Raw genomic sequence first — 27,242 nt, forward strand, 5'->3', positions numbered from 1 at the left:
GAGAGCAAGGACCTTCAGCAGGGGTATTATCTAGAGTATCTGGGAAAAGAGTTCAGACAAGAAGATTGAGAAAGGAGCAGATGAGAAGATTGAAGCATTGTGAAGAATATACATTTTCTACAAATTACCTGTTTGACCTTAAACAAAGCCTGATTTTATTTCAAAGAAACCATTTTCTCCCTTGAACTGGAGATGGCTAATTTGATGGTGCAGGATTTGTAGTCAGTATTTGAGCTCATCACAGGGCAGATTGCTTTTGATCTTTCTGAGCCCTAGAGGCATCTGATATTCAGAATCCAGACTTTTTTTTTCACCTCACTATCACCACTTTTATTCAGGATATACAGGAGATAGGAGTATTTGAAAAGAAACTAATAAGCAGACTTTTACAAACCTAATAAACACACAAAACCCAAATAGAAAAAAAGAGAATGCTTTGAGGGATATAACACCAGAGGCTTGTAAGAAAAAATAATTTAAAACAGGGAAAAAAAGGTAAATTTCAGGACATGTTAAGTACACGAAACCAAACTAAATTAGAAAATCAGACGAGACCAATAGATTCTTAGACAGTGGTTTCTTTTTATTGTTTTCTTTTTTCTTCCAGTTTTATTGAGATATAATTGACTTACAGAACTGTATACGTTTAAGGTGTACAGCATAATGATTTGATTTACATATATCATGAAGTGATTATCACAATACATTTAGTAAATGTCCATCATCTCATATAGGTACAAAATTAAAGCAATAGAAAAGAAAATTTTTTTGTGTGTTGAGAACTCTTAAAGAATCCAAGCTTTTTATGCTGTACTGCTTCCCTGCATGTGTAAGATCTATGAACCCAACCAGAAGTGCCACCACACAGCAAAATAACTTATATGTTTCTTGTAACATTTTGGAAACATTTTTTAGCTTGTGTGTGCATTTCAGGAAATCTTTGGCCTATATGTATTTGTCAGGGATGACTGAAACATTCACAACAATCCCAAAGGCTCTCTTTTTCTTAGAAGTTTAAAATTTCACTCTATAAGTTGGAATAACCTATAGAGAACAATTAAACATCTAGCAAAATTTAAATGCATTGGCCCAGAAATTGCCAATAGAAATAAATCCAGTAGGCCAGGCCAAAAGAAGAAAAAGAAGAAAGGAAGAAATATATCCAATAGGTTTTGGCATACATATGCAACAATATATTTACTTATTAGTGAGTAGATATTCATTGCAACATTGCTTATAATATCCATATGTCCACATCCATAAGATTACATACTACGCAGGCATTAAGGAGGGAGGGGGCAGCTCTGGGACATTTTCTAAGATGAATTAAGTGTAAAGAACCAGTTTCTAAAAGGATACCCAAGAAATTGCTAAGAGTAAGGAGGGGGATCTGGTTGGCTGGGGGACAAGAATGGGAAAGGAAACTTTGTTGTATACCATTCAAACCATGTGGATGTTAAAATTCAAATAAACTTGTTTATTTTTTGAAATCCATAAATGATATATTATCTTTAAGAATTTCTCCAGAATTCCCAAGATTATTTTATAATGAGCTATTGTGTGGACGAAAGGGATCTGATTTTCAGGCAACTTGCCCATGGAACCGTAGAATAATTGACAAGGTGATGCTACATTATTATGTGATTATCTTTATCAAAGTAAACCAGAATTTTTTTTAAATTAATTAATTAATTTATTTTTGGCCACGTTGGGTCTTCGTTGCAGTGCGTGGGCTTCTCATCGCAGTGGCTTCTCTTGTTGCGGAGCACCGGCTCTAGGCATGTGGGCTTCAGTAGTTGTGGCTCTCTGGCTCCAGAGCACAGGCTCAGTAGCTGTGGCGCACAGGCTTAGCTGTTCCGCGGCATGTGAGATCTTTCCGGACCAGGGCTCAAACCTGTGTCCCCTACATTGGCAGGCAGATTCTTAACCACTGTGCCACCAGGGAAGACCCTAAACCAGAATTTTTAATAATCATTTATGATACATTGTTTTTGAGCAGTTGTAACTGGTGGTTGTTACATAACATTCAATTCTTAGTGACATTAGATTTCATCTGCCCATGCTATCTTTCTTTTTAGAAATATATCCATGGGTAAAAAATGTTTTGAAAGCAGAAATAACAATAAAATGACAGCTCATCATAACCATTAGAAACAACAGTGGATTTTCACATAAGCAGTATAGGCCATGGATTATGCATAGTTCCCAGTAGACTTGTAACTCCATAGTTCAGTAAGTTGGAGTGAAGTAATTTTAGAGAAAATCTTGAAGTAACCAATCTATTTAAATGACAAATTACTTCTGACACCTTACTAATTGTGACCTACCATTATGTCAATTAAGGTGAATCTTTTAGAGGGTATGTTGCTGGACCATGATGCTGGCATTTTTTGTTTATTCTTAATTAAGAGTAAAAGCTACAAATAATAACAGTCTTTAGAGAATGTAAAATAAAACAGTGAAATTGGCAGCTATCTAACAGAAATTTGCCAAATATCTTTTAAAGCCACATAGCTCCTTTTTAAAAAATTTTAAATAAGAAAGAAAAGATTAAAATAATTTGAACAGTAAGACTGGGATAATTACAAAGAATATTTTATAAAGGGGATAATTCCTAGCTCTCTATTGCTGGACAGAATTTCACCTCAAAGAAACCAGGGCCTGTAGCCAATGCAGAGCACTTCTGAGATCATCATCAGATTACCAAATATTAGCTATTCTTTTGCCCAATGATAATTATCAGAGCTCTTGTCCATGGTCAGTCCATCTGCTGCCTTCAATCGCAGTGCACTTTAAGTTTATTATTAAAAATTTCTGACATGTAGAATAACGGATAAAGTAGTACAAAGGACACCTGTATAACTACCAACAATTGTCAACATTTTGCCATGTTTGCTTGTCTATATAGGTTTTTCCCCAAAACCATTTAAACATATTTCACAGATGTGGCTATTCACACCAAATTTTTTGAGCATGTATTTAAACTTTTTTTCCTTACATAATTACCCTACTGTTCTCACACCTATCAAAATTCCCTCGATTTCCCTAGTTGTCCCCAAAAATGTCTTTAGTAGTTGATCTCAAACCAAGATTTGATATAGGATGGTAAGTTGAGTTCAGTTGTTATGTCTTTTCTTTAAAAATATTTATTTATTTATTTGGCTGCATCGGGTCTTAGTTGCGGCACACAGGATCTTCGCTGCGGCATGCAGGATCTTTCGTAGTGGCAAGTGGTCTGTTCATTGCAGCGTGCAGGCTTCTCTCTAGTTGTGGCATGTGGGCTCCAGAGGGCACGGACACTAGAGTGCGTGGGCTTAGTTGCCCCGTGACATGTGGGGTCTCAGTTCCCCGACCAGCTGTCGAACCCACGTCCCGTGCATTGGAAGGCGGATTCTTAACCACTGGACCACCAGGGAAGTCCCCAGTTATTATGTCTTAATTCAGAGCAGTTCCTCATTTTCTTTAACAATCTTGCTTTTTATAAAAGATGGGCCATTTGTCTTATAAAATATTCCGTATTCTACATGTGTCTCTTTCCTTATGATTTTCGTTTCATTTGTTCTAGCACGTCAAAAAACTTCTGCAATGATGGCAGTGGTCTATAGCTGCACTGTCCTGTACAGTAGCCAGTAGGCATATGTGGCCATTAAGCACTTAAAATGCTGCTGAGTTTTTAACTTAGGTAATTTTGGTTAATTTAAATTTAGAGTTACATGTGGCTAGGGACTTCCCCTGGCGGTCCAGTGGTTAAGACTCCATGCTTCCAGTGCAGGGGGTGTGGGTTCGATCCCTGGTCATAGAAGTGAGATCCCACATGCTGTGTGGTTTGGCCAAAATAAATAAATAAACAGAATTACATGTGGCTAGAGGCTGTCACATTGGACAATGCAGCTGTAGCCCTTGAATTTCTGTTACAGAAAAGTTAAATCTAGAAGCTTGTTACACATTTTTGGCAAAAAGCCTTTATAGATGCTATATAGATTGTATTTTGTCTTATCAGGAGATATATATATATATATATATATATATATATATATATATATATATATAGGCTTTTAACCCAATATATGCTATTTTAAGTTCTTTCTAGTTAGTATTATTTTCCTAAATACTACAAAAACTTCAGTATTGGATTTGACTAATTTGGTGCAGATATCTGATCAAAGTACCAGAAGCAAGAAAATGTGGACTAGTGTGGTTGAAATATAACGGTCATATGATGAAGTGGTATGAGTAGCTAAGGATGTATGGGATGCAAAGGAAAACAATTTTAAGAGTGTTGCTAACCATTTCAAATACTACAGAGGAGTCTGGGAAGATAACTTAGGAACACCAGTGAGGGATTTGGAATATTTCAAGGTATTAGTGGTCTTTGGTAGAGCAGTTTCAGAAGAGTTGGAGAAATCAGATGGATGTATTTGACCTTTACAAGATTTTTTGCACCCAAGTTTTGTTTGTTTGTTTGTTTGTTTGTTTTAAGAGCAGTTTTAGGTTTACAGCAAAATTGAAAGGTACAGAGATTTCCTGTATATCTCCTGCCCAAAAACATGCATAATCTCCCTTGTTACCAGCATCCCCCAACAAAAGGGTACATTCGTTACAATAGATGAACCTACAATGACACAGCATTATCACTTAGTCTGTTGTTTGCATTAGGGTTCACTCTTGGTGTTGTAATTCCTAAGGGTTTGGGCAAATGTATAATGGCAGTATTTTCACTGCCCTAAAAATCCTCCATGCTCCATCTTTTCTCCCAGCTCCTGGCAACCACTGATCTTTTTACTGTCTCCATAGTTTTGCCTTTTCCAGAATGTCATATAGTTGGAATCATACAGTATGTAGCCTTTTCAGATTAGCTTCTTTCACTTATTATGCATTTAATATTCCTTTATGTGTTTTTGTGGCTGTATAAATCATTTCTTTGTAGCACTAAGTAATATTCCATTGTCTGGCTATTGCTTCACAGTTTATCCATTCTCCTACTGAAGAACATCTTTGTTGCTTCCAGGTTTTGGCAATTAGGAACAAAGCTGCTATAAACGTCTGCATGCAGATTTTCGTATGGAAAGGTGTTTTTAAGAAAAAAAATTTTAAGACGCTGATTAGAACATGTCTGTAGGCAGAGATATCAGCAGAAGCTAATAATGTAAACAAATATAGAAAATGAAGCCTTAAGACAAAGCAGGAAACAGAACTATGTGTTGCATAATCTTTAAATAGAGGAAAGGCTTCATAAACCTAATAAAAAAGAAACATACAATAATGGAGATAAAGGAATTATTAATGAAATAATAGGTTTCTGGAAAAAGGGAAAGAAGGTCCTTATGGAAAAGAGGTAAGGCACTTATTAAATAAGAGGTAATAGTGTAGGAAATAAAAGAAGCTAAGAAATTAATTTTTAAAAGTTTCTCATGTAAACTAAGATGAGATCCTCTGCAAATGGGTATAGTGGGCCTGAGGTTTTGAGGAGTGGAACAGGTTTGGAAAAAGCATTTTATAATTGATGTATATTCATTCATTCATATATTTTTTTTTTGAAGGCGGATTCCTGAGCAGTAGGAACTAACTTAAATCATCCTTGATTTCTCTCCCTACTTCTCCCTGTATAAACGAGTCACATCTGCTTTATTTCTAACATAAAATTGAACCTGAACACTTAAATTCAGCATATGTAGGCTCTGTCCTATGCATTGGATCAATACAAACAAGGTCCGTGGCCGGCATAGAGTTTACATTCTGGGAGTTGGTGGGAGGGTGGGTTGGGAGACAGTAAGCAAGTAGGTAAAAATATATTGGTGAAGCAGAGAAATGGCTGATGGATTGGAATTGGGGAGGATGGGTAAGTATGCCTATTTAAAATGAGGTTGTGAAGGAAAAATCTCCCTCAGGAGCTGATGATTTTGAATCAGTCTGGAATAAGAGCATTTCAAGCAGAGTGTAAAGGCCCAGAGACCAGAACTGGCTTGATGCAAAGAACTCAAAGAAGAGGATGGCTGGTGTGAAGTGATTGAGCTGGGAGAGTAGGAGTGGAGGTGGAAGGAACAGAACAATGAACCAGACCTTGGGAGGTTTCAGATCAGTTTGGAGGCGATGGCATTAGTCTTTGTTAGAGGTGATAATGACTGGGGCTAGGGTCATAGTGGTGGAAGTAGTGAGAATCTGAGATTTATTTTGGAGGAGGACTCATCAGAGAAATACAAATTAAAATCACAATGAGATCCCATCATACGCCCACCAGAATAGCTAAAATGGAAGAAGCTGATAATACCAAATATTGACAAGGATATGGAATAACTGGAATTCTTAGACTGCTGTTGTGTATATAAGTTGGTACATTTTGGAAAACTGGTGGTGTCTATTAAAGCTGAACATATGCATAACCTATGTCCCAACAATTTTACTTCTGGGTTTATACCCAGCATAATGCATGTACGTATACACTAAAGCATTTCATAGTATTATTTGTCATAGTCAAAAACTGGAAACAACCCAAAAGTCTCAACAGGAATGGATAAATTTTTGTATAATTTTACAATAGAATACAGTATAATTTTACAGTATACAGAATAGAATACAGTAATGAAAGTGAAAGTGAACAAACAACATAGGCAAAAACATGGATAAATCTCAAAAACAATATTGGTGAAAGAAAGCTAGGCACAGTGTAATACATAGTAAATAATACTATATTTATGTAAAAGTTCAGAAACAGTCACAATTTAATGTATGGAGATAGAAGTCATCGTAGTGGTTATCTCTGTGGAGAAGGGAGGGTGTAGTGATTGGGATATTCAAAAGGTAGGCTAGCTTTAAATAATTGCAAAGCCAGGATAAGAGCCAGTTGCAGTTGCAACACTAGAATAGCACCTTCTTTCTTCTCAATGACTTTTTAAAATTTATTTATTTATCTTTTTATCTGTTTATTTATTTGTTTATTTTGGCTGTGTTGGGTCTTAATTGCTGTGCGTGGGCTTTCTCTAGTTGTGGTAAGTGGGGGCTACTCTTCGTTGCAGTGTGGGATCTTCCTGGACCAGGGCTTGAACCTGTGTCCCCTGCATTTGCAGGCGGATTCTTAACCACTGCACCACCAGGGAAGCCCCCTCAATGACTTTTTTTTTTTTCTCAATGACTTTTTATTGAGTTCTAGTTCATATTTGTATAAGATGAGGAGAAAAGTGAAATGATGAGATAAAATTATAAGTCATCTCCAAGTTAATTCATTTTAATGTAGTGGTTTGAAACCTGACTGCACATCAGGATGTCCAGGGAACTTAAAAAAGAAACAAAACTGATTCTCAAGCTGTATCTCCAGAGGTTTGGACCTAGGCATTGTTTTCTTGTTTCTTTGTTTTTTGGGGGGTTTTTTGATAGGTAAGAAGTGGATTTATTTAGAGAGATACACATTCCATAGACAGCGTGTGGTCCGTCTCAAAAGGCAAGCGGACCTTGGGAGATGGGCCATCTCAGAAGGGCATTGGTATTTTTTAAATGATCCGCAACACCTCACACCCATTACATTGGCTGCTGTTAAACAAACAAAGTAACAGGTGTTGTGAGGATGTGGAGAAACTGGAACCCTGTAGATGGTGGGAACGTAACACAGTGTTGCTGCTGTGGAAAACAGTATGGGATTCCTCAAAAATTAAAAATAAAATTACCAAATTACCATATGATCTAGCAGTTCCACTTCTGCACCCTGGGGATATATCTCTAAGTATTAAAAGCAGGGTCTTGAAGAGATATTTATACATCCGTTTTTTTTTTTTTTACATTTATTTATTTATTTTTGCTGTGTTGGGTCTTCGTTTCTGTGCAAGGGCTTTCTCTAGTTGTGGCAAGCAGGGGCCACTCTTCATCGCGGTGCGCGGGCCTCTCACTATCGCAGCCTCTCTTATTGTGGAGCACAGGCTCCAGACGCGCAGACTCAGTAGTGGCTCACGGGCCTAGTTGCTCCGCGGCATGTGGGATCCTCCCAGACCAGGGCTCGAACCCGTGTCCCCTGCATTAGCAGGCAGATTCTCAACCACTGTGCCACCAGGGAAGCCCCTACATCCATGTTTTTATAGCAGCACCATTCACAATAGCCAAGAGGTGGAAGCTACTCAAGTGTCTGTCAATGAATGAATGGGGAGACAAAATGTGTATACGTATAATGGAATATTATTAAACCTTAAAATGAAGGAAATTCTTACATATGCTACAATATGGATGAACCTTGAGGACATTGTGCTAAAATAGATAAGCCAGTCACAAAAAGACAAATACAGTATGATTCTACTTATGTGAGATTCCTGGAGTAGTCACATTCATAGAAACAGAAAATGGATTGGTGGTTGCCAGAGGCTGGGGAGACGGGAGAATGAGGAGTTGTTTAATAGGTATAGTATAGAGTTCTGGTTTTGTGCGATGAACAAGTTCAGGAGGTTAGTTGCTCAAAAATATGAATATACTTAACACTGCTGAACTGTACACTTAAAATAGTTAAGATAGTAAATTTTATGCTGTATGTAGTTAGCCACAATTTTAAATGAAGGATCCACAAGTGATTAATATGCAGCAGGAGCTGAAAACTAACACTGCTTTAATGAAAAAAAAAGGTAAATTGGCTAAATGTTAACACTGAAAAATGGACAATTTATTTAATAGTCATACTTTGCTGATACACTTGGTAGTACCTTTGCTCTTTTATCCTTAAAGTAATAATGTTGTCTAGGAATGTTAGATACCATCTTTCTGAAATACTCGTGAAGCTTTAAAGTATTTTATTTTAGGTATAGAAATATCCACTAAAGAGTAGCATATTAACACTTGTCATTTTTCTTCCTAATAATTCACTTTTAAAATAAATCACTTTATTTACATTAGCCAGAAAAATTCCTTTGCCTTTCTCCCTTCACTGATTAATAATTGTAGAATAACGATGTACTCAGATAGTTATTCTTTAACCATCTCTTTAACATTCCCTGTTATTTCATTTTTACCAGGAATTTATAGACTTTTCCTGCTGAGACCTCAATTTGTGTCTAAGAAAGACAGAAAGAAATTACTGTAAAAGATTGGAATAACTTAAATCATCCAAAATGGAAGCGTACATAATGAAACAACTTTTAGTACTTCCATAGAAAAAGGTTTGTATTTGTTTACAAATAAATTTATCATTTGGCTTTTCTTTTTTCTTCTTCTTCTTTTTTTTTTTTTTTTGCTGCCCTAGTCATGATATGCTTTAAAATATGAAATCTGCTACTCCTGAAGAAAACTTTTCTGTTCCTATAAAAACCATTTTAAAGGTGCTTTGAAAATAACTCAGTTTTTTTGTTGTTTGTTTTCTGGTTTCTTTTTTTGTTTGTTTTTTAGGGCATATACCTATAGACAACATTAGAATATAAGGACTTGAAGCAGTTGAGAATGTCTCTGCCAAGTCGACAAACAGCTATTGTTAACCCTCCACCACCAGCATATATAAATACTAAGAAAAATGGGCGATTGACGAATCAACTGCAGTATCTACAAAAAGTTGTCCTGAAGGCTTTGTGGAAGCATAGTTTTTCCTGGCCTTTTCAGCAGCCTGTGGATGCTGTCAAACTAAAGTTGCCTGTGAGTGTATCTTATAATTATATTAGTTTAAAACAAGTAAAACCCTGTAAATATCCTCTGATAGAAATATTATGAAATATATTTAACTTAATAAATAAATTATTCAGCACCACTAAAGAATATCCCAATGACTATTTTTTCCTAAAACAAAAAACTCATTTTTCTGAGCATTGAAATTCTCATTTTAGCAAGTTGTGGTAAATTTTAAGTATCAACATATGCTTTCTTGTTTATAGCATATGTCCCTTGACCTTTTGGTGTAAGGTTGTCATAAGTGTTCCCTTCTCCAAGAAGTCACTCTTGACACGTCCTGACAGACTTAGGTGTTTCACATACAGAATTCAACTTTAGGTCTTATATTAAGAATTTTAGCCATCTGATAACAGAATGGTTAAGTAATTTGTAATATAACTTGTAAACTGTAGAGCTGGGATTGTACTCTGGATTTGTCAGACTCCATAAATTCTAGTTTCTTTTTCTTCATGCCCTTGTTATTTTCCAGGATGGTTCTACTCTTATATTCTTTCGTTATTCTTTCTTTATTGGCTTTTTTTTTCTTCTCTCTGAAGAAAAATGCCATGGTAATCAACTTTGTTTCTCATCGCAAAAGGTTTTGGTTTCTATATTATCGCTTTTAATCAGTTGCTCTCTCTAGTTACAGGTGTATAGCTTCTTAAATTTGTGTACCAATTGTTGTAGTGAATTCATTCTTACTACTAACATTTAGAATTTTTTCTTACACCATAGGATTATTACACCATAATAAAAAACCCAATGGATTTAAATACAATCCGGAAACGCTTGGAACATAAATATTATGTGAAAGCTTTGGAATGTATAGAAGACTTCAATACAATGTTTTCAAATTGTTATTTATACAACAAGGTCTGTAAGCCTTATGCTATACTTGCTAATTCTTTTCTCTTACGTACAGAGCAAAGAGATATGTATAAACAAGTGTGCTGATTTCAAATTTCAAGTCTTGATTTGGGGTACATTCCATATTTTTGAAGATAATGTTTTTTACTTTATTTCCTAATTTTCATGTATCAATATTCGTTCATTTTGCCATATTTTTTGCTATATTTTTGTCTGAATAGCTATAATGGCTTATTATGTTTTAAAAAATAAAATACTAATGATTGCTGGTTTCTGTGAATAAAATGTTATCTCAAAATGTTCTCTACTACACTTCTGCCTTTTTAGTTAAAATATGAATGATAAATCTTATTATACACTAATCTTGGTTAAATTTTTATGGTATGGATCGCTAGTTATAATCTAAGAAGCCAAACAAATGACATACTTATTTTTTCTTTCAATAAATTTATTTATTTATTTATTTTTGGCTGAGTTGGGTCTTTGTTGCTGGGCGCGGGCTTTCTCTAGTTGCGGTGAGCGGGGCACGCGGGCTTCTCATTGCCGTGGCTTCTCTTGTTGCGGAGCACGGGCTCTAGAGCGCAGGCTCAGTAGTTGTGGCGCATGGGCTTAGGTTGCTCTGCGGCATGAGAGATCTTCGCAGACCAGGGTTCGAACCCGTGTCCCCTGCATTGGCAGGCGGATTCTTAACCACTGCACCATCAGGGAAGGCCAAATTACATACTTCTAAACTTCATACAAGTTAACTTAAAGATCAGACACACTGTGTTATATCTCAGTAGTAGTTTTGCATTTGTGTTAATGTGTTAGCCTGTATGATAATATATGTGGACATTTTGAACTTAATCTTCACTTTTGTCTTCATCCATAAAATTGGATTTGTGTATTCAATTTTCCTCCATATAGGATTCCTGTTTCCCTAAGTACTGCATCCTTTTCAAGCTGTTCTATGCTATCTAAAATTTTTAAAACTTATTTTCCATTTATTCAAAATCACTAGTGACACTGAAATGTAATAGAAATGTTGGTTTAGTTTCCAAGGTAATCATCAGTGCCACCTTATGTATAATAGATTTAAGACTATTAGCTACTATGATTTTTTTTAAAAATCAGAGCTAATGGTATTCTGTAAGTACCATTGGCAAATTCATTTTAATTTAATAATTGTAAAGAGTCCTCTTACATTTAATATTTTAAAACAAAATTCAGTAATTTTCCTGAACTACCTAACTTAGAAATAGGTGTCTGCTTTAGGCCTTGCTTTGTAATTTAGTTTTTTCTCAGTAGTCAAGTAAAGCAAGATGAAGACTTCTAAGCAGATAGTTAAGATTTAAAAACTTAGCTCTACAGTGTCACTTTATTGCTTAGTTAATTGAAAATTGAATCACATCAAGTCAAACCATGAGGTACTTTTCACAGCCATGAACAAGTTTTACTTTATCCTATTTGTAAGGTAGAAATTCTAATTTCTAATACCTTTTTGTATTAGTAGGATTGGTTGGATTTTAACCCTTAGTGCTCAGAATGGCATCCTCAGTCCTTTTTAGAAGTTATAGGGGTAGGGTGTTAGAATTTTAAATGCGAGCTGCTATACTTAATTTAGAAGTGATAAATACTGTTTAGTAAATATTGTCTAAGAGTACTATGGCACTGCCTTCACTAAGGCAGCCTGAATTATAGAAATTTGATACAGTGACCATACTGTGTAAACTTATGTTACATTTTATATATTTTCTAGCCTGGAGATGACATCGTTCTTATGGCACAAGCTCTAGAAAAGCTGTTCAGACAGAAATTATCTCAGATGCCACAAGAAGAGCAAGTTGTGGGTGGTAAGGAAAGAATAAAGAAAGGTAAGCAAGAAAAGGTTTATGTTCTCTTTCTTTCTCTTTTCCATATATATTTGAATGTGTGTATAAGTATAATGACTATAATTAAATAATAAATCCCTGGGAATTCCCTGGCAGTCCAGTGGTTAAGACTTGGCACTCTCACTGCCAAGGGCCCGGGTTCGATCTCTGGTCGGGGAACTCATCCTGCAAGCCATGCGGCATGGCCAAAAAAATTAATAAATAAAAATAAAAAAATAAATAATAAATACCTGAAAGGAGGTAGACATCTAGAAGTCCTTTTACATCTAAAACGTCCCTTTAAACACTCTGCTAAACCTTGAGCACAAGGATGCCTATCATACAAGATTGGGAGGACTGTATAGATTATGGCCTTGGAGCAAAGTTTCCTATAGAATAGTGCCATTCACTTAGTAGGCACCAAGTAATTCACAGTTACTATTACTATTTTAGTAGATCATGTATCTGTGCTATACTAATTAAGAGGGCCAAAATTGCCAGCATTTCTCTGTGTCAGAAGATCCCATAGCTAAGAATGAAGTGTTGCTGGTGGGTCTGAAGATTCTCTTTTTCTAGATCTTAACTCAGAACTTTAGGGGGAGATGTTTTACAGCTAATAATCCTAATATTTAAATATGAAGTTATAAAATTAATCTTAAGTATTCAGATGGGTTTATTGTAGAGGTTAATCAAGATTGTCATAGGTCAAATGTTGGTTTATCTTTGGGTCACTGAAGCTGTAAATCTTGGTTAAGTTACTTAATCATTCCATGTTAGTTTCCTCATCTATAATATCTGGAAAATATTTAGCTTTCATGGTTGTAAATTTTTGTAAAGTATATGTTAAGTGGCTGGGACATATGAGACTTGTACCAATTCAGGTGATGGTTGAGGTTGTTTCATTGATAGTATGATGTACTTTTTTGCTGGTTGTTAATAGATCTTTAGGATGGGTCATGACTTATAGCTTGCTTTCCATCCATCCTGTGAGATACTCACTGTTTAATAAAGTTTTTATTTTGTTATTTTTGGAGAAGATTGATCGTAAGTCTGACCATATAAGCATAGGTTTCCACAAGAGGTTTAAAATAAGCCCTTGTGAGGCAAAAAACATAGATCAGTATGTTACTTAAATTGTTAAAACAAGGTGATAATTATTGCTGACTTAAAATATTATCTCTAGCAAGGTGAAAATTACTTACCTTTAGAATGTTTTCCTTTAAAACAACACTTTAACAGTTTCTTGATGGTTAAGTTGTAGCTACTTATTTCAGGTGCTCAGGTTATTGCTAAAAGCATAGGTTTCCCTTAGACAAAAGTTCTTTGACTTTGTTTTTCTGTCAGTACCTACTTGGATGTTTGTCCCTGTAAGGCACGTACTTTGGGACTACAAAAAAGTATAACCACCCTAACTCTCAGTTTAAATTTAAGTTAGAAATAAAACTTTTTAAAATAATAAGGCAATGCATTACAATAAGTGTCAGGTGAAATTACACGTGGTGTGTGCTATGGTTCAAGAGTGAGAAATTGACTTGCACTGGAAAAGCTGCGAAGGGCTTTAGAGGTGATAGAACTTGAGTTTGGCCTTGACAGATAGGTAGGATTGGGCTTTGGTGTGAAGGTCTAGGTTTCCAAGTAACTTTTAGTAGGAGCTTTCTACTGCCTAAGTCATGTCATTTTTCATGCACAGTGGTAGGGAAACTGCCATGTGACAGTAGCTAGTCTAAATAATGTGGTTACATGTTGATACTTTATGGCAAAGAAAAAAAATTTTTTAAGTAGTACATTGAATTGGTGTTGATTTACTGATTGAACAAATATTTGGGTACCTCTTATGTACCAGAACACTGTTCTGTATTCTTGGGATATATCAATGAACAAAACAAAAACTTTTGCCATCTCGGAGTTTACATTCTAGTAGTGAAAGAGAGACATACATGATAGGTTCAAAGTAGGCCTCATTGAGAAGTTAAGATTTGAACAAAGAACATTCCAGGCAGAGGGCTCAGCTAGGGCAAAGGCCTTTTCCCTTCCATCACTTTGGGCCATTGCCTTCATTTATGACCTGGATCTTGCTTCCCTCCTTACCTTCTTAAGGATTTTATTCCTTTGGTTATCCCCTTTGTTTCATGCGTCATTAATCTTTCATTCTCTATCAGGTTAGTTTTATTATACTATAAACATGCTCTAGTATCTCATCTTTAAAACTCATCTTTTCCCTATATCCTTCCAGCCACTGTCCTGTTTTTTGCTTTCCTCTTACGTACTCATGAACTCACTTCAGTATAGGTTCTAGCCTTACTACATCACTAGAAAGGTTCTTGTCAGTAGTCTTTATGTTGCTAAATTTAAGTAATATTTTTCTGTTCTCATTTTACTTGATCCCTATCAGTTGCTTTAGAAGGCTGCTGTCTCTTGAAATGCCTTTATTTCTTGGTGCACACTAGTTGTGAGGGTTTACTTCCCATTCTGTAGTCTTCTTGGCCTTATCATCCTCTTCTACTCAATCTCTAAATATTGAGGTATTTTTCAGGGCTTGATATTAGATATTTTCATAAAATCCATCTGTGTTCTATTAACTCCCAGATTTATAGAATTTGGAGAGTCAGGGATACTATATGTTGTATGTCAAATATGATAATGACATGGAAAAAATAAGAGAACTAAAGAGTAGTGGAATAGAGAGGGTTGCTTTATATAGGGTGGCTTGAGAAGGTGACATTTGAGTAAAGCCTGAAGGGAGTGTTGAAGTGAGCCATGAGGCTGTCTCCTGCCGGGCAGAGCAAATAGTCTGCTTATGGTTAACAAACTTGAGGACAGCAGGCCAGTAGTCTGGAGTGAAATAAGTGAGGGGAAGGGTGATAGAAAGTGAGGTTGGAAGGAGCGCAGAGGTAGGGGGAAAAAGTAGAGAGGTCACATGTTTCCTTACAAGCCATTGTGAGGACTTTGGCTTTTACTTGGAGAGAAGATTAGAAACCACTGGACATTGAGCAGGAGTGTCATGATCTTATTTGAATTTTAAAAGATCCCTTTGCTTGCTGTTTTGAGAACAGACTATAGGATGTAAAAAGCAGAAGGGGGGAGGCTTCCCTGGTGGCGCAATGATTGAGAGTCTGCCTGCCGATGCAGGGGACACGGGTTCGTGCCCCGGTCCGGGAAGATCCCACATGCCGTGGAGTGGCTGGGCCCGTGAGCCATGGCCGCTGAGCCTGCGCATCCGGAGCCTGTGCTCCGCAACAGGAGAGACCACAACAGTGAGAGGCCTGTGTACTGCAAAAAAAAAAAAAAAAAAAAAAAGCAGAAGGAAAGAAGGCCTTGTAGGATGCTACTGCAATAATTCAGGGTTATTACCACCTATAATAATAGTTGGATTCTGGATAAGAAGATAGAGCAAAAAAGTTTGCTAATGGATTGGAAATTGGGTTTGAGAGAGAGTGGAGTCACAGATGACTCCAAAGTTTTTGGCCTGGGCAATTAGAAGAATAGAGTTGCCTAGATGGAAGGATGGGCTTTTGAAATAGTCATCCCTCAGAATCCACAGGGACTGGCTCCAGGACCCATTCGTGGATACCAAAATCTTCGGATGCTCAAGTTCTTTATATAAAATGGCATAGTACAGTGGTCCCCCGTATCCGTGGGTTGCCTCTGAGTGTTGTATCCAAGGTTGGTTGAATCCGCAGATGTGGAACCTATGGATACTGAGTGCTGACTGTAATAGATTTCAAGGTGATGTGATCCAAATGTCTCCAGTCCTAGCACTGTCTGGGAACGTATAGGGCAAAAGAACATGCACAAATGTTCCTTTGATAAGAGAATTATGTTCACATCTGTTGTTCTGTGTTAGCCAGTGATGGACTCTCTGAAACAAATGTCCTAGGATATTTATGCAGAGCATTCTGAAGACCTCACGTAGTACCACATAGTTATCACCAGGGCGTCTGAAATTTTTGCTCGGGTTTACAGCAACCTGAAGCTAAAATCACAGAGCTCTGTTAGTCTGAGTTTAAGCCAGGCACCTTTTTGAATAAAATTGATAAACCTACCATTAATATAACAGGTTTTGAAGTCTCCAGTATTATATCTAAATCAGTCTAACTGTCAGCAAGTATGTGTGGGAGGGTTTCAAAGGGGAATGGGAGTGTAAACTGTGTTTGTATTTTTAAAAGCTGAACTAAATGTATTAAAATAGAATGCTAAAAGAAAAATAGTTTTATGTTTTACTCAGATACTGACTCTGGTTCACACTTTACTAGATACTCAACAGAATGCAGCAGTTTCTGTTAAAGAAAAACAATCCCTCAAAGCACTGGAAAAAATAATTAAGCAGCAAGCAATTCCCTCTGTATTTCCCGAAACATCTATTTCTCCTTCAAACATGGCACAAAGTGCTCCACTGAACTCTGCCTCACAAACAGGCACCCAAGTAAGTTTACTGTAGCATTAAAATGTTTCAGTGTAAGTTTGATGTGATGTCTGTACCTTTTTTTTTTAAACATCTTTATTGGAGTATAATTGCTTTACAATGGTGTGTTAGTTTATACCTTTTTATAAGTTGATAAGAAAATTGATCTTCAGCATACAGCAGTCAGTCTTTTTGTCTGTGTACATTTTGTGAACAGAGACCTGGGAGGCAAACCAAATTTTAGAGATTCCTTAGGTAGAATTTGAACTGATTTAGTATCTTTGTAGTATTAATATCAGTTGTCTAACTACTTTTTTTTTTCTTTTTTGGGTGATATAACTTTTATTGGCTCACAACTTGGTGGGTTGGTAATTTTCTTTTTTAAAATTGTATACCCTAGCTGGTTTCAGGTATTCAGAAACTTTTTGATATAACCATGACTTTTTCCCCCCATCTTTCATTGGTCTCAAAGGTTTGTACCAGACAGTTCTTTGGGATGTGGGAAGGAAATATCTGAACTATTTATTTTACCTATGAAAGAAAAATTAACCTTTACTAATACACGGAAGACTTGGTGCTAAATATCATTTCCTTTTTTTAACTGATAAGGGTAATGATCAAAGTGTGAAAACTGTTGCTCTGAATGTCACCTTATACATAGTTTTCTTTTTGTTTTTAAATTGTTTTGTTTTAGGTTACAAAGGGTATGAAGAGGAAAGCAGATACAATTCCTACAGCTTCAGTCGTTAAAGCAAGTGGTGAATCTTCCCCAACACTTACAGAAAAAAAATCAGGGAAAATGCCACCTATAAAAGAAAATGTGTTGACGAATGTTTTGACGGATTCTCAGCAACAATATAAAGTTGTAAAGAATGTTCAAGTAACCGAACAATTAAGGCACTGTAATGAGATTCTTAAAGAAATGCTTGCAAAGAAACACTTGTCATATGCATGGCCCTTTTATAATCCTGTTGACATTAATGCTTTGGGACTGCATAACTACAATGATATTGTGAAAAATCCAATGGATCTTGGAACCATCAAGGTAAATGTTGTGTTAATAGGAGGAACTTCTTTTCTTGATTATAAAAGTAATCTTGTCATCATTAATTTAAAATTCAGAAAAGGATAAAAGAAAAAATCACTAGTAGTCATACCACCTGAAGTAAATCATGGGAACATTTTTTTTTTTTTTTTTTTTGCGGTACGCGGGCCTCTCACTGCTGTGGCCTCTCCCGCTGCGGAGCACAGGCTCCGGACGCGCAGGCTCAGCGGCCATGGCTCACGGGCCCAGCCACTCCACGGCATGTGGGATCTTCCCGGACCGGGGCACGAACCCGCGTCCCCTGCATCGGCAGGCGGACTCCCAACCACTGCGCCACCAGGGAGGCCCCATGGGAACATTTTAAAGTGTTATGTTTTTATTTTCTTCAGTTCAGACACATTCATGGTTATTTACCACAGTGTTTGAGTTACAGTATGTAATACAACTCTACCCTGAATTTTTACTTTGTAGATATTTTCTTGTTATATATTAAAAGTATTTTTAATTTGCATAATTATAACACAAAAAAGGTTTTTTTGGCAAGGCATTTATGTGGTTTCTAATCCTCTCTGCATTTTTTGGTCTTCTGCCAGATTGGTAAGTTTTCTTTATTGCTGATTTGGAAGCTTTAAATTATTGGAAAAATTTAATTATGTGTATTCATTTCAAGGGAAACTACTAAAAGAGTAGAACTGTAGCATTTTCAAAATGATGCATTATCTCAGTGTTCCTCCTGAATGACTACTCATTGTACTCCCTGTTCTTTATTATTGTCTAGAAGTTTGGTTCTTTTAAACACAGTTTTGTTTTATTATTTCATCATCAACATTGTTTATTAACATGTTACTAATTTTAGTGCTTACCCTCATTTCTTGCTTCTTACTCTTTCCCCTCTTAGTGTTTCTTTTTGCTGAAGTGCCAACTTCAGTGGTTCTTCCATGAGCATTTATAGGTAGTAAACTCTTAATAGCCTTATCTCTGAAAGTATCTGTATTTTGTCTTTATTCTTGAATGGTTCTTTAACTGACTATAGAATTCTAGAACGACCAGTTATTTTCCCTCAGCACTAGGACAATATCCTTTGGCATTTATTGTTGCTGCTAGGAAGTCTTCTGTCAGTCTACTTGTCATCCCTTTGTAGGCAGTCTGTCTTTCCTCTCGCTGGTTGTGCATTTAATTTTATTCATCTTGATTGGAAATTATCGCTTTCAATCTGAAGTTCATGTTTTAAGTTCTAAAAAAATTTTAAGCATTATCTCTTCAAAATATGCTTTTCTACTTTCCCCTAATACTTACATGAGAGGTCATGAAACAATACCTGAAATAGGTAAACCTGAGCTGAGTCTTAAAGGATAAGTAAGACTTAGTAAGTTATAGCATCGGTCCCCAACCTTTTTGGCACCAGGGACCGGTTTCGTGGAAGACAATTTTTCCATGGACGGGTCGGTGGGGGGATGGTTCAGGTGATAATGCAAGCGACGAGGAGGAGCAGATGAAGCTTCGCTTGCTCACCCGCCATTCACCTCCTGCTGTGTGGCCCTATTCCTAGCAGGACTGGGGGTTGGGGACCCCTGAGTTATAGGACATTCCAGGCAGGGAGAGCAACTTGGAAGGCCCTCAGATCATAAAAGCATCCAGAATACAATATTTAAGCCAACATGAGACACAATATGAAGCAGTGAGTAGGGGAAAATGAGACTGGATGGAAACGGGGGCTTGAACATGAAAGACCCTCATTGTAGAGGCCTAGAGCTGGCATTAGACATGAGGATTATGGCCTCATATTTGATTCCTACAGTAACTTCTGTAGCAGCAATGTGGAGACTGGGTTATTCAGGAGGCTATCATAGAATTCCAGGGATAAGAAGATAGTGACTTTATTTAATTTAGTTCTCCAAAATCATTCCCAGTTGCCAGTGATCTGAGTGGTAGAAAATTATGTTTCTTGTTTTAGTTTTGTGTTTCTTTAATTACAAATGATGTCTGGCATGCTGTATTTGTTTATTGGCCTTTTGTATTTATTCATGGATTGTCTGTTAATATACACTTGTTTTGCCCAGCAGTCTATAGGATTTTCTTGACTGCTCATTTTTCTTTTTATAGTGGCTGCCTAACTGGCTACTCTGTATCCTCACTTCTATCCACTTTATATGCAGCTACCTAAAAATGTAACCCATCCTGATATTTCTCTTCTGTTCAATTTTTAATGTCTTTTCATTCCCAGGAGAATTTTAATACAGTATAAACCTTTCATTTAGATGTTCAAGGCTCATTTAAGGAGTTTATTTATTCATTGTTTTCCCACAATCAAACTGGTCTATCCAAGATTATCTGGAAACACTGTTTTTTTTCCTGCTTTTGTGGTTTTGTTCCTGTTCTCTTCTTTACTTGAAACACCCTCCTTTGTCTCTACTTGTCAAAATTTACTGGATTTTTCAAAGTCTAAAAATACAAAACAAGCATAGCCGAACTTTAATGTTTGTCAAATCTGGATGGTGGGTATCTAGTTTTGGTGTTATCTATTATTCCTCTGTATGTTTGAATTATTTCATAATATAAACACTTAACATAGGTGCTCAAACAATTATTGAACTATATTGTTGATGAATCCTGTAATTTTTCCTTAATTTAGGCAAAAATGGATAACCAAGAATATAAACATGCGTATGAATTTGCTGCAGATGTTAGATTAATGTTCATGAATTGCTACCAATACAGTCCTCCAGATCATGAAGTAGTTACAATGGCAAGAATGCTTCAGGTGAGTTTTTACTTGTGCACTGAAAGTGAGTTTCCTCTGAACATAGTTTAAAAATTTTAGAACCATAACTCAAGAGATAAAGAATATACCCCCCAACCCCCACCAAGTAGTAAAGCATAATTTAGACTCTTAAAATTGTGGGGGTTGTTTGTTTTCTGAGGCATATTATCCATTTGTAGTAAATCTGTTAATGAAGCTGCCCTACATATAGAAGGTACTGGGGAAGTAGTAGTGAAGAGAGGACAGTAGGTATCTGAGAGAGGGTTGACTGCAGTCAGTGTCCCACTGAAGGGAAGGCTCAAGGACTTCTGAGGCTAAGCCATTGTTAGGTAGTAGAATGATGCACCAGCCACAGGGCAGATCTTAAAAGGACTTCCCCTATATAATCTGAGAGGTCTGTCTTACCTGGAAAAATGGAGAAAAGTTGCTAAGGTTGGTAGGCAGGGAAGCATGAGTCTTATTATATTTCTGGTAAATCTTTTTGTCCTCCAGTTTTATAGGGATATAATTGACATTGTATTAGTTTAAGGTATACATTATGATATATGTATATATTGTGAAATGAGTACCACAAGGAAAAATAGAATTCTCATCAAAATATGACACTGAGGGGCTTCCCTGGTGGCGCAGTGGTTGAGAGTCCGCCTGCCGATGCAGGGGACACGGGTTCGTGCCCCGGTCCAGGAAGATCCCACATGCCACAGAGCGGCTGGGCCCGTGAGCCATGGCCACTGAGCCTGTGCGTCTGGAGCCTGTGCTCCACAATGGGAGAGGCCACAACAGTGAGAGGTCCGCGTACCGCAAAAAAAAAAAAAAAAAAAAGACACTGAGGGAATTCCCTGGCAGTCCAGTGGTTAGGACTCTGTGCTTTCACTGCCGAGGGGCCGAGTTCAGTCCTGGTCGGGTAACTGGGATCTGGCAAGCTGTGAGGTACAGACAGAAAAAAAAAAATGACACTGTAATGTACCTTTTCTTAAAAGGTGTTATTGCTGCATTAAATCAGAAACGCAGAAGACCTTAACAGTCTGATTTTCCATTATAGGATGTTTTCGAAATGCATTTTGCAAAGATCCCCGATGAACCTGTTGAGAGTATGCCTGTATGTTACATCAAAACAGATACCACAGAAACCCTTGGTAGAGAAAGGAGTAGTGAAGCTTCCTCTGCAGATGACTCTTCTAGTGATTCTGAAGATGAACAAGCTCAGAGTCTTGAAAAGCTTCAGGAGCAGGTAGTTGTTTATATTGATACAAAGTTTTTATATTCTTTCTATGAGCTGCTGCTGCTGCTGATCTACTATAAAATCCTATTTGTAGATTAAAAGCTGTTATATTTAGATCACGTATTAACTGTGACTTTATTTACTTCTTGGCACATTTTTAATGTTTAATAGTCTTTTCCCACTCAAAAATATATACATCTTAAAATTCTGTTATTTATATTCCTAATCACAATTCCTAATCACAATTCTCATTGAAACAATTTATATGACATAACCTGGATAGTTTATGGATGAGATCTTTATTTAACATTTGTTACCTTTTGTGATAAAATGTTAACCTGCTTTGAGCTCAATCCTGAAAAATCAATGATTTAAGACTTAAGACTGCCTGGAAAAATTAATGATTCTTGTTCTGTTTTTAGATGAATATTTAAGTTTATGGGTTGAGTACATGGTAGTCTTTGAAATTTAACATACGCCTTTCAAAATAATGAATTTGTGAAATGAAGTATCAACCTGAAGGAAATGAATTTCACAAAGGATAATGTTGACTTTTGAGTGCCTTCATTTTTTTCTACTGTCTTTAATTATTTAGAGCCATGAATGTTTAAAGAATTTTTCCTTTATCAGCTTAAAGCTGTTCATCAACAGCTACCGGTTCTGTCCCAAGTACCTTTCAATAAGCGAAAGAGAAAGAATGAGAAGTCTAAAAGGGAAAAGAAAAAAGAAAAGATTGATAATAGAGGTGAAAATCCAAGGAAAAAGTTTAAGCAAATAAAATTAAAGGAAAAGTCCAAGTGCAAGTAAGTATCTTTAATGATGCCTTATTAAAATAACATTATCTAAAATACATTTGATTAAATTTAACTTTTGTTACAGTCAGCCAAAGAAGGGGAAACAACAGGTCTTCGCTGCGAAATCTGAAGATAAAGATAATGCTAAACCTATGAACTATGATGAGAAAAGACAGTTAAGCTTGGATATAAACAAACTCCCTGGAGATAAACTTGGGCATGTCGTTCATATAATACTGTGCAGAGAGCCTTCACTGAGAAATTCCAGCCCTAATGAGATAGATATAGACTTTGAAACACTGACAGCATCAACACTGAGAGAACTGGAAAAATATGTTGCTGCATGTCTGAGAAAAAGACCAGTAAAACCTCATGGTATGTATTTCTTTATATTAGTAGAAGTCAGTCTGGTATTTGTGTTAGTTTTTGGTCGTACTCACTCTTTTTTTTTCCTCCTAAATCACACAGGTAAGAGAATAATGAAGTCCAAAGAAGAACTTCATTCACAGAAAAAACAAGAATTGGAAAAGCAGTTACAGGATGTCAGTAATCAGTTAAATTCTAGAAAACATCAAACAAAACGTAGGTACCGGTTTTTAAAATGTTCCTGTAACTATTTAATGTCTGGCATTTTAAAAAAATACATTTATTTATTTATTTATTTTTGGCTGCATTGGGTCTTTGTTGCTGCACACAGGCTTTCTCTAGTTGCGGCGAGTGGGGGCTACTTTTCGTTGTGGTGCATTCGCTTCTCATTGCAGTGGCTTCTCTTGTTGCGGAGCATGGGCTCTAGGCATGTGGGCTTCAGAAGTTGTGGCACACGGGCTCAGTAGTTGTGGCTCGCGGGCATCAGTAGTTGTGACTCGTCGGCTCTAGAGCACAGGCTCAGTAATTGTGGCACATGGGCTTAGGTGCTTCACAGCATGTGGGATCTTCCTGGACCAGGGCTCAAACCCGTGTCCCCTGCACTGGCAGGTGGATTCCTAACCACTGCACCAGCAGGGAAGAGCCTAATGTCTGCCATTTTTAATGTCTTTTTGTATTCTGTAGCTGAGAAAACGCAATCATCCAAGGCCATTGGAAGTGGTTCCCGACTGAGTGAAAGCAGCAGCAGTAGCAGCAGCAGTAGCTCATCAGAGTCTGAAAGTAGTAGCAGGGATTCAAGTTCTTCAGACAGCAGTGATTCCGAATCAGGTTAGCTGTCCCCTTAAGTATACCTCTGCTTGTGGGGAAATATTTTTCTTGTAATATTGAGACTTATCGTTTGAAGAAATGTTCATTACTTACCCAGAATCTATGGTTTGGATGCCACACTTATTATTTAACTGCATGTTGACAATCTGAACTATTTTCCTTAAAAGAGATACTGTGTAAAGTGAAACTTCATATTATACGTATGTGACTTACAGGCTTGTAATGTTGAAAATAATTTACTAAAGGTGGGATAGTCTGATATATAATATCAGGTCCTAATACCAAAAAACAGCACAGAATAAAATGCTGATTTTCACTTTTTAATAAAAGATTATTTGAGGACATCTTTCACTTTATTCTCTGATATATCAAATCACTCTAATGTTGCAAAGTTTGCTCTGTTGTGACAATATATTCTGAATTGAATAATCATTTTGAATTAAGAAACCAGTCATCCCAGAAAACGTGTAAAGCAGATTTTTTTCACTTCAGTGTTTTCTTCACTGTCGATTATTGTCCATTTATAGAAAAATGTACTTTAAATTCAGATTCTCAGTTATGCTAAAGTACCATGTTACCTTATATAGTTTATCATCAACTATATCAAGCTTAAGGCATTCGTGTTTCCTTTGTACTCTTTCACTGATGGTTGTGTAGTTGACAGCTAATCCCTGCCCCAGGTTTCAGACTTGGCAGAGGCATTCCATCATTGTTCACCAAAAGGCACATTCAAATACAGGGCACTTCCGGGCCTAAAATTTTGCTTTATTTTAAATGAGACATTTCTTGTTTGTCATGAAATTCAGCTCTCTTTAAAACATCCCACAGAGAATATTGTCACATTAGGAATTCTTACCGTTTGTAAGAATATCCCTCCTATTTCAGTCCGGTAGTAAGGGTCTGCTCTGTTACAGTACATTGTTTCACTTTTGGTTTTCTTTAATTTGTGGTGCTGATGTCTGCATTTTGTTTTTACATTTCTGAAGTATATAGTGGTAAACATTTTTGTTAGAATAAACAGAATTTTTACTTTTGTTGAAATTTGTCACACTAGAAAATTTTTCAATTAATTTAGGACTCAGATTATACATTATTTTCTTATAGTTGACTTTTTAAGCATAAAAAAGTACTGAAAAAACTCTTAACTTGCATTTAGTATTTTAAATTGTGACTAGCATTTGTAATTTCATCTAATAAAGAATTTATGGCCTAATAAGTTAGAGCACTTTGTCTTTTATTTGTAGAATAAAACTCTTATTAAATTATCTAATTATATATTGACTACTGATCAATAAATACCTTGAGTATTAGCAGAAAAGTACTTCAGAGTGCTTCAGTGAAGTACCTTAATTTTAATTTGAATTATCGGTTTCTGATAGAATCTTCCAATATGTTGCTTGAAGGAAAGAATGTTTTTCATCTATTGTGTTCTTAAAATAGTATAATATATATTATGTTTTCCTAACTTTCTAGCAGAATAACTCAGCCTCAGAATTCTGATTTTAAAACACTATTTAATTTTTATTTTATGACTATTTTATTTTATTTTATTCTTGTTTGATGTCATCTTTTCCAAGTAACTGGGGATGTTTTTAAAAACACTGTTAAAATCAAGGTAGCAAATTTTTATATTTCAATCTACTTTATGGATAATGTATAGGTTTGTGACACTAAGGTCAGTTTGTCTACTAATAGGATAGGATAGTATGAGTTATCATTTATCTTTGAAATTTTCATTGTTTTATGAACCAACTACATACTTCATTGGAAAAACACTGTATATGTAGGTTATAAGTTGCAAATGCAATGCTTACCTTAACGGGGAAAGAACAGTTATCTCTTTGCTTAATAAAATAAATTAGTAAATGAAGCAATGGGACCTTTTCTCCTGTTAACTTCAGTTGTACCCATTAAAATACTGTAAGGCTCTTGATTTCTAGTGTGTAAGCTAACAGCATTTTTTTAACTTTCCTGAGAACAACAAAAACTATAAGTAAAAGGACTGCAAATTGTGAAAAATAATTAATTCAGACTATATCAATAGCTATACCTATTGTAAGAATAAGCAAAGCATCTACCATTCTTAATAATGCACATGACGTTATCAAGAAGCAGATGACAAATCCCAAGTCTAAGTTTCAGGGTGAGGGGAAATGGGGCTGTGGAGAAAATATAATTTGTGAAAATTAGATATATTAGCAAAAACATTGTTACATAAGTAAAAATTAACTGAAAATGTAAATAAGATTTTGTAACTTTAAAATTTATTACGGGCTTCCCTGGTGGCGCAGTGGTTGAGAGTCCGCCTGCCGATGCAGGGGACGCGGGTTTGTGCCCCGGTCCGGGAAGATCCCACATGCCGCGGAGCGGCTGGGCCCATGAGCCATGGCCACTGAGCCTGCGCGTCCGGAGCCTGTTGCTCCGCAACGGGAGAGGCCACAACAGTGAGAGGCCCGCGTACCGCAAAAAAAAAGAAAAAAAAAATTTATTACAATTTGTCAAGAGCTGAAACTTAAAATAGGAATATCTTGATTATCAGAATTCTGATTAAATAAGAGTTTTGATTATTTAGAATAGGACATATGCATATAATTTCATTTCCCCAAAATTTTAATAGTGGAATCTTTTCTGAAAGCTTCTGTGAGAAATTCTTTTCTGATAGAAGGATATTGATCTTTAGTAATTTTTCTTAATCTATTTTTTAATACCTGTCTTCCTGGATTTTTTAGAAACTAGAGACTGTATGCAGTTTTCTTAACAAAGTCACAATCTTTTATTTATTTATTTATTTTTTTGTCACAATCTTTTATAATTTCTGTTATCAAGGACAGCTCTCTAAATTAACTTCTCGAAATTCTTTAATAGTATTGACTCTTAAGGTTCTTCTGTAGTTTTCTTGTATTATGAGTTTCTCTCTTTACTGCAATATTATTCTGTTTAGGTATGCTGAAATGTTTTAAGGGTGACATCTGTGAAAAACACTTAAATGTTATAAAGAGTTTTAGAGCTGTTTACACATTAATTATTATGTTCTATGTAATCGTAAACCTTATTTTATGCATGTTTGAAAAATATGGAGTAATTCTGCTTCATTAAATGGGATTAATTAAATGGCAGGGGAGTAAGTGCCAAGGAAAGATTCATTTTAAAATTTCTTTAGTTATAATTTCAAACAAGATACTAAATCAGTTCCAAGATAGACTTGTAATGAAATCCCAAATCTTTGAAAACTATAAGCAAGAAATCTGTGGGCTAGAAGCAGTACTTAATTGCAAATTTCAATGTGATTCGATTTTGCCGTTTAAATTATCTTCTTGAGTTACATTGGCATATGCAAATTGTCATGTGCCAAGAAATCAAGAACGATGATTGGGAATTCCCTGGCAGTCCAGTGGTTAGGCCTCTGCGCTTTCACTGCCAAGGACCTGGGTTCGACCCCTGGTTGGGGAACTAAAATCCCACAAGCCGTGAGGCGCAGCCAAATAAATAGATAAATAAATA

At 36.2% G+C, this 27,242-nt stretch overlaps 1 protein-coding gene and 1 long non-coding RNA gene across 3 annotated transcripts in view; one reads left to right on the top strand and one right to left on the bottom strand.

The window, feature by feature from the left end:
- Positions 1 to 586: 586 nt before the first annotated feature.
- The window catches only part of LOC137218975 (uncharacterized), a 72,476-nt gene continuing 45,820 nt past the window's right edge, over positions 587 to 27,242 (bottom strand). The window contains exon 3 of the long non-coding RNA XR_010940944.1: positions 587 to 1,950. This is a non-coding gene — a long non-coding RNA (uncharacterized lncRNA). The remainder of the gene's footprint in view (positions 1,951 to 27,242) is intronic.
- The window catches only part of BRDT (bromodomain testis associated), a 48,481-nt gene continuing 30,598 nt past the window's right edge, over positions 9,360 to 27,242 (top strand). For both annotated transcript variants that reach the window (XM_067726893.1, XM_067726894.1), the window contains exons 1-11: positions 9,360 to 9,594; positions 10,342 to 10,479; positions 12,212 to 12,326; positions 16,577 to 16,746; positions 17,420 to 17,770; positions 20,403 to 20,531; positions 21,574 to 21,762; positions 22,384 to 22,556; positions 22,633 to 22,922; positions 23,016 to 23,129; positions 23,598 to 23,741. In XM_067726893.1, coding sequence (XP_067582994.1) covers positions 9,406 to 9,594; positions 10,342 to 10,479; positions 12,212 to 12,326; positions 16,577 to 16,746; positions 17,420 to 17,770; positions 20,403 to 20,531; positions 21,574 to 21,762; positions 22,384 to 22,556; positions 22,633 to 22,922; positions 23,016 to 23,129; positions 23,598 to 23,741 — 2,002 coding nt within the window. In that variant the 5' untranslated portion in view covers positions 9,360 to 9,405. The remainder of the gene's footprint in view (positions 9,595 to 10,341; positions 10,480 to 12,211; positions 12,327 to 16,576; positions 16,747 to 17,419; positions 17,771 to 20,402; positions 20,532 to 21,573; positions 21,763 to 22,383; positions 22,557 to 22,632; positions 22,923 to 23,015; positions 23,130 to 23,597; positions 23,742 to 27,242) is intronic.

The sequence above is a fragment of the Pseudorca crassidens genome, chromosome 2, assembly GCF_039906515.1.
Source record: "Pseudorca crassidens isolate mPseCra1 chromosome 2, mPseCra1.hap1, whole genome shotgun sequence".
Taxonomy (NCBI): Eukaryota; Metazoa; Chordata; class Mammalia; order Artiodactyla; family Delphinidae; genus Pseudorca; species Pseudorca crassidens.